The 9,789-nt window shown below is 45.6% G+C and overlaps 1 protein-coding gene across 1 annotated transcript in view; it reads left to right on the top strand.

Moving 5' to 3' along the window:
- LOC107747360 (E3 ubiquitin-protein ligase TTC3-like) overlaps window positions 1-9,789 on the top strand; it is a gene marked incomplete at its 3' end in the record, with an annotated part of 27,916 nt that overhangs the window by 13,702 nt on the left and 4,425 nt on the right. Inside the window, exons 16-21 of the mRNA XM_016561830.1 lie at window positions 2,802-2,862; window positions 3,594-3,699; window positions 8,504-8,647; window positions 8,732-8,812; window positions 9,410-9,516; window positions 9,601-9,736. Coding sequence (XP_016417316.1) covers window positions 2,802-2,862; window positions 3,594-3,699; window positions 8,504-8,647; window positions 8,732-8,812; window positions 9,410-9,516; window positions 9,601-9,736 — 635 coding nt within the window. The remainder of the gene's footprint in view (window positions 1-2,801; window positions 2,863-3,593; window positions 3,700-8,503; window positions 8,648-8,731; window positions 8,813-9,409; window positions 9,517-9,600; window positions 9,737-9,789) is intronic.

Genomic DNA, 9,789 nt, shown 5'->3' with positions numbered 1-9,789 from the left:
CTGAAGATAAGAAGTCTTGTTTTCTGAGAAACTGATCAAAATAAAGTGAGTTTATGGCTAAAACAAGAACAATATCAAAAAATATACTTAATTTGAAGGGGAAAACGAGTTTTCATTCTCCATTGGTAGATATTTGTGACCCTGGAGCACAAAACCAGTCATAAGGGTCAATTAAAAAAATTATAAAAAAAATTCTGAAAGCTGAATAAATAATCTTTCCATTGATGTATGGTTTGTTAGGATAGGACAATATTTGGCTGAGACACAACTATTTGAAAATATGGAATCTTGAGGGTGCAAAAAAGTCTAAATATTGAGAAAATCGCCTTTAAATTTGTTCAAATGAAGTTCTTAGCAATGCATATTACTAATCAAAAATTAAGTTTTGATATATTTACGGTAGGAAATTTACTAAATATCTTCATGGAACATGATCTTTACTTAATATCCTAATGATTTTTGGCATAAAAGAAAAATCTATAATTTTGACCCATACAATGTATTGTTGGCTATTGCTACAAATATACCCCAGCGACTTAACACTGCTCACATATTAATGTACCAGATGATTTATTTTGCTGTCGGAGCGAATGTTAACACAAGTTCTGTTAGTGTTTCTGTTCAGCGCTGTCGGAGTTTCCCGACTACGACGACTTCTGCTTCTGAGAGTCTGAAAAGCGTCCGTCCATTAGTTGAGATCCTCTGAATGATTTTCTGCAGCTCTGTGGTGAATCTGGTGGAGCTGCACCAGAGAGCCGCAGCTCTGTCAGGGTTTTAATGCCATGTGTTCTCTGGGCTTTCAGGGTCACTACCGCTTCTGTGACGCTCTGTTCTATCTGGGGGAACATCAGAAAGCTCTGACGGCCAACCTCCTGGCTCAGGACGCCTGCGGCGCAGACACCGAGGGACAGAAAGACCTGCTGCAGCAGCACGAGCGCTTCCAGACGGAGCTGCAGGAGAGCAGAGGTAACGTCTGATCCTTCAGCACGGCTTCAGTGCTGAGCCACCGCAGCAGAGCGCTTCATTTGTGTTGTGTTTCCAGCAGAGATGAAGACCAAGAAACCCGAAACGAAGAAAACTTCTTCTAAAAGCAGGTTAGTGCTTGTTAATGCTGTAGTGCTGCTCTCGTCCTGCTGTGTGAGGGAATGATTTAGGTGTGTTTTGTACTGCAGATCACACGCGGCCGGCGATTCTTCAGGTCCTCATCAGAAGTCCAGTCGTCCGCCGGAAGCCACGTCTCAGTCTTCAGTCCTGGAGAGTTCGGTGAGATGAGACTCACAGACGCTTGCACTATACTGTGTTATTTTACGATTATTTATGTACTGTTATAGTTTGCATAATATTTTAGATTAGATTTTATTTTTATACTTTAAATTTGTTTTTATTGCTTTTTGTTAATTTCATGTGTGTCATTTTTATTAGCTTTTGTTTTTACTTAATATATAATATACATTTTTTACATTAAGTTTTTTTTCCTCTCTTTAGGTTTTGTTTATTTTTAGTTCAGTTTTAGTTTTTCAATAATTTATTTCCAGTTAGTACTACAGTGCGGTAAAAATGTTTTAGATAATAACCCTGCTGTGAATGTGATTTTGTGTTTTATCACGCGGGTGTGAAGTCTAATCGCTGTAATGTTGTTCTTCTCCCAAACACCAGCAATCTGAAAACTGGAAAGACCAGGATGACACCGCAGGTGAGGAAGGAGGAGATGCTTGAGAGGTTTTTTTTGCTTAGTGTTGAACATGCATTGGCCGTTTAGTACAATTGAGCTCAGTTCCACTACGAAGGATCTAAGGATTCAAGAGAGCAACCGTACATTTGTGTTTTACTTTCTTTTGTACTCATTCAGTTATCACTTATTTTTATTATCATTCCATTTAATCATATAATCATTCATAGTAATCATTTAAACCATTTATATACTCATTGGATCATTATTATATTTTATAAACTATTGTTGTTTAGTCTTATTATTGTGTGGTTTTAAGGGATATTTGTCTTCATGAGTAAGAGATAAGAGACTGTCTCCATTGCAAGGTTTTTATCGTGACTGGATGATGTTGTGAAGCAGTAACTTTCCATTGTTATGGCTTGTGGTGTAAAAACACTTGTTGGATCTGTGCTGGTCAGATGAAGTCTGAGCATTGAAACCTACACAACTAAGATTATACAATAAACTCCTCCTTTTGATCATCATCATCATCATCACTTCATCTCCTGCTTTGCTCTTCTCTGGTGTTTTGGTGTAGTTGACAGGATGCCGGCATGATCTAATAACTGGAAGCTTCAGTTTAAATGTGCACTGCGCTACTGAAAGCTGCTTTATGACAAAATGATGTTTGTGTGTGTGTGTGAGAGAGAGACAGTGTGTGTGAGAGAGAGATTGTGTGTGTGTGTGAGAGAGAGACAGTGTGTGTGAGAGAGAGAGACAGTGTGTGTGTGTGAGAGAGAGAGACAGTGTGTGTGTGAGAGAGAGAGACAGTGTGTGTGTGAGAGAGAGACAGTGTGTGTGAGAGAGAGAGACAGTGTGTGTGTGTGTGTGTGAGAGAGTGTGTGTGAGAGTGTGTGTGAGTGCGTGTGAGTGTATGTGTGTGAGAGTGTGTGTGTGTGAGTGCGCGTGAGAGTGTGTGTGAGTGCACGTTTGTTCACTCCTTCATGCCGCCGCGCTCGTTTCTAGAAGCGACGGGTGTTTGGAGTGAGTGGTTGGTCTGGTCCTGCAGGTTCTTGATCTTCTTGAACGCAGGAGAGCTTGATTCACTTTGTCATGCGACGCATTAATCCCATAATTCACTTGTTTTCAGGGAATTCAGGAGCTCGAGCGAATGCTGACGGAAGAACTGACAGACTCAAAGACACGAAGAGGTAATTAACCGGGTTATCGTTATGAAAATGACAGGGAAAAGGCTAATTTTTAATATCTTTAAAAAAATATATATATTTAATGTTAAATATCAAACTGATATGACTTATGAAGAGTGTTTTGTTCCACACAACTTTAAGATGAAACGTGAATTTTCAATGACAGTAAAATAAGGTCACGTGAGTCTGGCTAGATTCACTTTCATTTCATTTAACGTCATATTGAAGCTTTCAGATGATTCAGACAGTAACAGAATGTTGACTTTATTTCGGCTGTTTCCTCACCATGTGTGTGTGATGCTGAACAACTCAACCAGCGTTATTAACTTTGCTCATTGTTAATGTTAGTTAATGCTTTGCTAATCAGAGCTTATTGTAGAGTCTTACCAATTAAATAAGCATTAACTGCATTAAATTTCAGCTAGCATGCAATAAACATTTTTATTTTTATTTAAAAAATAAAACTACGATGAGTTTAACTACGATGAAGAAGAGAACAAAGTATTAAACTCAAATCTAAATCAAAATATTAACACGGTCTAATAGTATTTGAGTGATCGTAATGAGGATGTAGGTTTGCAGGTTTTCTGTGGGGTTTGTCAGCTCCTTCTGTGCGCTCGTATCTGTTCCTGTGGAATGCACCCTTGAGTGAATCCGCTCCTGCTTTTAGAAAACAATGGACTGATTTCATTGAGCCGCTTGTAATATGTTTATTCCTGATGAATTTGTCCTAGTGAAATGAGTCCACGAAAGACTAAGAAAGGCTCGTCCGGTGTCCCAGAGAAGCCGGCGGTCCGGAGCAAACACACACCCGTCTCGGACAGAACGAGCCCTCTAGCGGTCAGTGTGAGGCACAGCAGTGTGTGTGTGTGAGAGTGTGTGTGTGTGAGAGTGTGTGTGTGAGAGAGAGAGAGAGAGAGAGAGAGAGAGAGAGAGAGAGAGAGAGAGAGAGAGAGAGAGAGAGAGAGAGAGAGAGAGAGAGAGAGAGAGAGAGAGAGAGAGAGAGAGAGAGAGAGAGAGAGAGAGAGAGAGAGAGAGAGAGAGAGAGAGAGAGAGAGAGAGAGAGAGAGAGAGAGAGAGAGAGAGAGAGAGAGAGAGAGAGAGAGAGAGAGAGAGAGAGAGAGAGAGAGAGAGAGAGAGAGAGAGAGAGAGAGAGAGAGAGAGAGAGAGAGAGAGAGAGAGAGAGAGAGAGAGAGAGAGAGAGAGAGAGAGAGAGAGAGAGAGAGAGAGAGAGAGAGAGAGAGAGAGAGAGAGAGAGAGAGAGAGAGAGAGAGAGAGAGAGAGAGAGAGAGAGAGAGAGAGAGAGAGAGAGAGAGAGAGAGAGAGAGAGAGAGAGAGAGAGAGAGAGAGAGAGAGAGAGAGAGAGAGAGAGAGAGAGAGAGAGAGAGAGAGAGAGAGAGAGAGAGAGAGAGAGAGAGAGAGAGAGAGAGAGAGAGAGAGAGAGAGAGAGAGAGAGAGAGAGAGAGAGAGAGAGAGAGAGAGAGAGAGAGAGAGAGAGAGAGAGAGAGAGAGAGAGAGAGAGAGAGAGAGAGAGAGAGAGAGAGAGAGAGAGAGAGAGAGAGAGAGAGAGAGAGAGAGAGAGAGAGAGAGAGAGAGAGAGAGAGAGAGAGAGAGAGAGAGAGAGAGAGAGAGAGAGAGAGAGAGAGAGAGAGAGAGAGAGAGAGAGAGAGAGAGAGAGAGAGAGAGAGAGAGAGAGAGAGAGAGAGAGAGAGAGAGAGAGAGAGAGAGAGAGAGAGAGAGAGAGAGAGAGAGAGAGAGAGAGAGAGAGAGAGAGAGAGAGAGAGAGAGAGAGAGAGAGAGAGAGAGAGAGAGAGAGAGAGAGAGAGAGAGAGAGAGAGAGAGAGAGAGAGAGAGAGAGAGAGAGAGAGAGAGAGAGAGAGAGAGAGAGAGAGAGAGAGAGAGAGAGAGAGAGAGAGAGAGAGAGAGAGAGAGAGAGAGAGAGAGAGAGAGAGAGAGAGAGAGAGAGAGAGAGAGAGAGAGAGAGAGAGAGAGAGAGAGAGAGAGAGAGAGAGAGAGAGAGAGAGAGAGAGAGAGAGAGAGAGAGAGAGAGAGAGAGAGAGAGAGAGAGAGAGAGAGAGAGAGAGAGAGAGAGAGAGAGAGAGAGAGAGAGAGAGAGAGAGAGAGAGAGAGAGAGAGAGAGAGAGAGAGAGAGAGAGAGAGAGAGAGAGAGAGAGAGAGAGAGAGAGAGAGAGAGAGAGAGAGAGAGAGAGAGAGAGAGAGAGAGAGAGAGAGAGAGAGAGAGAGAGAGAGAGAGAGAGAGAGAGAGAGAGAGAGAGAGAGAGAGAGAGAGAGAGAGAGAGAGAGAGAGAGAGAGAGAGAGAGAGAGAGAGAGAGAGAGAGAGAGAGAGAGAGAGAGAGAGAGAGAGAGAGAGAGAGAGAGAGAGAGAGAGAGAGAGAGAGAGAGAGAGAGAGAGAGAGAGAGAGAGAGAGAGAGAGAGAGAGAGAGAGAGAGAGAGAGAGAGAGAGAGAGAGAGAGAGAGAGAGAGAGAGAGAGAGAGAGAGAGAGAGAGAGAGAGAGAGAGAGAGAGAGAGAGAGAGAGAGAGAGAGAGAGAGAGAGAGAGAGAGAGAGAGAGAGAGAGAGAGAGAGAGAGAGAGAGAGAGAGAGAGAGAGAGAGAGAGAGAGAGAGAGAGAGAGAGAGAGAGAGAGAGAGAGAGAGAGAGAGAGAGAGAGAGAGAGAGAGAGAGAGAGAGAGAGAGAGAGAGAGAGAGAGAGAGAGAGAGAGAGAGAGAGAGAGAGAGAGAGAGAGAGAGAGAGAGAGAGAGAGAGAGAGAGAGAGAGAGAGAGAGAGAGAGAGAGAGAGAGAGAGAGAGAGAGAGAGAGAGAGAGAGAGAGAGAGAGAGAGAGAGAGAGAGAGAGAGAGAGAGAGAGAGAGAGAGAGAGAGAGAGAGAGAGAGAGAGAGAGAGAGAGAGAGAGAGAGAGAGAGAGAGAGAGAGAGAGAGAGAGAGAGAGAGAGAGAGAGAGAGAGAGAGAGAGAGAGAGAGAGAGAGAGAGAGAGAGAGAGAGAGAGAGAGAGAGAGAGAGAGAGAGAGAGAGAGAGAGAGAGAGAGAGAGAGAGAGAGAGAGAGAGAGAGAGAGAGAGAGAGAGAGAGAGAGAGAGAGAGAGAGAGAGAGAGAGAGAGAGAGAGAGAGAGAGAGAGAGAGAGAGAGAGAGAGAGAGAGAGAGAGAGAGAGAGAGAGAGAGAGAGAGAGAGAGAGAGAGAGAGAGAGAGAGAGAGAGAGAGAGAGAGAGAGAGAGAGAGAGAGAGAGAGAGAGAGAGAGAGAGAGAGAGAGAGAGAGAGAGAGAGAGAGAGAGAGAGAGAGAGAGAGAGAGAGAGAGAGAGAGAGAGAGAGAGAGAGAGAGAGAGAGAGAGAGAGAGAGAGAGAGAGAGAGAGAGAGAGAGAGAGAGAGAGAGAGAGAGAGAGAGAGAGAGAGAGAGAGAGAGAGAGAGAGAGAGAGAGAGAGAGAGAGAGAGAGAGAGAGAGAGAGAGAGAGAGAGAGAGAGAGAGAGAGAGAGAGAGAGAGAGAGAGAGAGAGAGAGAGAGAGAGAGAGAGAGAGAGAGAGAGAGAGAGAGAGAGAGAGAGAGAGAGAGAGAGAGAGAGAGAGAGAGAGAGAGAGAGAGAGAGAGAGAGAGAGAGAGAGAGAGAGAGAGAGAGAGAGAGAGAGAGAGAGAGAGAGAGAGAGAGAGAGAGAGAGAGAGAGAGAGAGAGAGAGAGAGAGAGAGAGAGAGAGAGAGAGAGAGAGAGAGAGAGAGAGAGAGAGAGAGAGAGAGAGAGAGAGAGAGAGAGAGAGAGAGAGAGAGAGAGAGAGAGAGAGAGAGAGAGAGAGAGAGAGAGAGAGAGAGAGAGAGAGAGAGAGAGAGAGAGAGAGAGAGAGAGAGAGAGAGAGAGAGAGAGAGAGAGAGAGAGAGAGAGAGAGAGAGAGAGAGAGAGAGAGAGAGAGAGAGAGAGAGAGAGAGAGAGAGAGAGAGAGAGAGAGAGAGAGAGAGAGAGAGAGAGAGAGAGAGAGAGAGAGAGAGAGAGAGAGAGAGAGAGAGAGAGAGAGAGAGAGAGAGAGAGAGAGAGAGAGAGAGAGAGAGAGAGAGAGAGAGAGAGAGAGAGAGAGAGAGAGAGAGAGAGAGAGAGAGAGAGAGAGAGAGAGAGAGAGAGAGAGAGAGAGAGAGAGAGAGAGAGAGAGAGAGAGAGAGAGAGAGAGAGAGAGAGAGAGAGAGAGAGAGAGAGAGAGAGAGAGAGAGAGAGAGAGAGAGAGAGAGAGAGAGAGAGAGAGAGAGAGAGAGAGAGAGAGAGAGAGAGAGAGAGAGAGAGAGAGAGAGAGAGAGAGAGAGAGAGAGAGAGAGAGAGAGAGAGAGAGAGAGAGAGAGAGAGAGAGAGAGAGAGAGAGAGAGAGAGAGAGAGAGAGAGAGAGAGAGAGAGAGAGAGAGAGAGAGAGAGAGAGAGAGAGAGAGAGAGAGAGAGAGAGAGAGAGAGAGAGAGAGAGAGAGAGAGAGAGAGAGAGAGAGAGAGAGAGAGAGAGAGAGAGAGAGAGAGAGAGAGAGAGAGAGAGAGAGAGAGAGAGAGAGAGAGAGAGAGAGAGAGAGAGAGAGAGAGAGAGAGAGAGAGAGAGAGAGAGAGAGAGAGAGAGAGAGAGAGAGAGAGAGAGAGAGAGAGAGAGAGAGAGAGAGAGAGAGAGAGAGAGAGAGAGAGAGAGAGAGAGAGAGAGAGAGAGAGAGAGAGAGAGAGAGAGAGAGAGAGAGAGAGAGAGAGAGAGAGAGAGAGAGAGAGAGAGAGAGAGAGAGAGAGAGAGAGAGAGAGAGAGAGAGAGAGAGAGAGAGAGAGAGAGAGAGAGAGAGAGAGAGAGAGAGAGAGAGAGAGAGAGAGAGAGAGAGAGAGAGAGAGAGAGAGAGAGAGAGAGAGAGAGAGAGAGAGAGAGAGAGAGAGAGAGAGAGAGAGAGAGAGAGAGAGAGAGAGAGAGAGAGAGAGAGAGAGAGAGAGAGAGAGAGAGAGAGAGAGAGAGAGAGAGAGAGAGAGAGAGAGAGAGAGAGAGAGAGAGAGAGAGAGAGAGAGAGAGAGAGAGAGAGAGAGAGAGAGAGAGAGAGAGAGAGAGAGAGAGAGAGAGAGAGAGAGAGAGAGAGAGAGAGAGAGAGAGAGAGAGAGAGAGAGAGAGAGAGAGAGAGAGAGAGAGAGAGAGAGAGAGAGAGAGAGAGAGAGAGAGAGAGAGAGAGAGAGAGAGAGAGAGAGAGAGAGAGAGAGAGAGAGAGAGAGAGAGAGAGAGAGAGAGAGAGAGAGAGAGAGAGAGAGAGAGAGAGAGAGAGAGAGAGAGAGAGAGAGAGAGAGAGAGAGAGAGAGAGAGAGAGAGAGAGAGAGAGAGAGAGAGAGAGAGAGAGAGAGAGAGAGAGAGAGAGAGAGAGAGAGAGAGAGAGAGAGAGAGAGAGAGAGAGAGAGAGAGAGAGAGAGAGAGAGAGAGAGAGAGAGAGAGAGAGAGAGAGAGAGAGAGAGAGAGAGAGAGAGAGAGAGAGAGAGAGAGAGAGAGAGAGAGAGAGAGAGAGAGAGAGAGAGTGTGTGTGTGTGTGTGCTCGTGTGTGTGTGTCTCTGTATGTGTGTGTGTGTGTGTGTGTGTGTGAGAGTGTGTCTCTGTGTGAGAGTGTGTGAGTGTGTGTGCTCTGACGCTGCTGTGGTGTCTGCAGGAGGACGAGAGCGAGGCGGGGAGGAGAGATCGCTTCTGTGCTGCTGTTCAGGAGGCTCACACAGCTCTGAGCGACCAGCGCTGTCGTAACGCTCAGCAGTCCTTCTCTGCGGCGCTCAGGATCCTGGAGGCCAGCGGGACCACGGTACTGTGTGTCTGAGATATGTGACTGTAATGTAAAGTCAATGGTTTGGATCCTCGTTCATTAGTGTATTTCTGTGACTGACAGGAGCTGGGTTTGACAGAGCTAGATAAATCTGTGCTGATGTATGGATATGCAATGGCCCTGCTGGAGATCGGACAGCCTGAGGTAATGCACCACATGTTTACCTGAAATGCAACATAAAAGAACGATGGCTTCATTTACACCGAGTGCGAACGCTTACCGGCTGATGGTCTTTTACTCGTATCGCGCACAAATACTTGCAGGAGACGAGCGTGACAGAAGTCATATGACTTTACCGCCAGAGAGATTTCACTGCATCACTGCACGAGTCTGACTTTGAATCTCTCAAATCAAGGAGTTCAGATGCAGAAATCAGACTTTATTGGTCAAGACAACGAAGCTGAGATGCCTGCAGGACATCTGACCGTCTCACTCGCAGTTTACACTTACAGAGTTGATCTCAAAGAGATCGTTGTTACCACTCATCTCATTTCCCTTTCTCTTCCTGGAAACTCCCCTATACTCCAGACTGCCAACTAGCCTATGCTTAACATACCACAGAGTGATTATTCAGTGTCTGCCTCATTATTTTAATCTGAGGACTGTGTTTGAAGGCCATGCGGCCTAAAAGAGCCCTTGGCTCCTGCAGGCTATTCTACAAACATCTCAGATGCCGAATACAAATATACTGTGTTTTTAGTTGTTGTTGTTCATTGATTGTGTTGTTTCTTGTGTTTGAAGGAACTGGCTGAAGCTCAGCGGTTGTTCACCAAATTAGAGTCGTCAGAGAGGAAGTTTCAGTCGCTGGTGCATTATGGGATGGGCAGAGTTTACCTGAAGGAGAATAGGTGAGTGTGTTGATTTTGAACGCTGCCGCACTGCATGCTGAATGTCTTTGACATCATTTCCTGTCTGTGTTTGATGTGTTGTAGATTTACTAAAGCTCTGGAGTGCTTCACTAACGCTCAGCTGATGATCCAGAGACGCATCACACCTGGAAAACTCACCTGGCCAACCACTAAAACTACAGTAGAGGAAACACAGCCGGCCTGTTTAAAGGTGCATAACGTGTGAGAGTGTGCGTGTGAGTGTGAGTGTGAGTGTGCGTGTCAGTGTGCGTG

This window comes from Sinocyclocheilus rhinocerous, unplaced genomic scaffold (genome assembly GCF_001515625.1).
Source record: "Sinocyclocheilus rhinocerous isolate Xijiao unplaced genomic scaffold, SAMN03320098_v1.1 scaffold1220, whole genome shotgun sequence".
Classification (NCBI taxonomy): domain Eukaryota; kingdom Metazoa; phylum Chordata; class Actinopteri; order Cypriniformes; family Cyprinidae; genus Sinocyclocheilus; species Sinocyclocheilus rhinocerous.
Note: the sequence above shows the minus strand (reverse complement) of the source record. Positions and strands in the feature narration are given on the sequence as shown.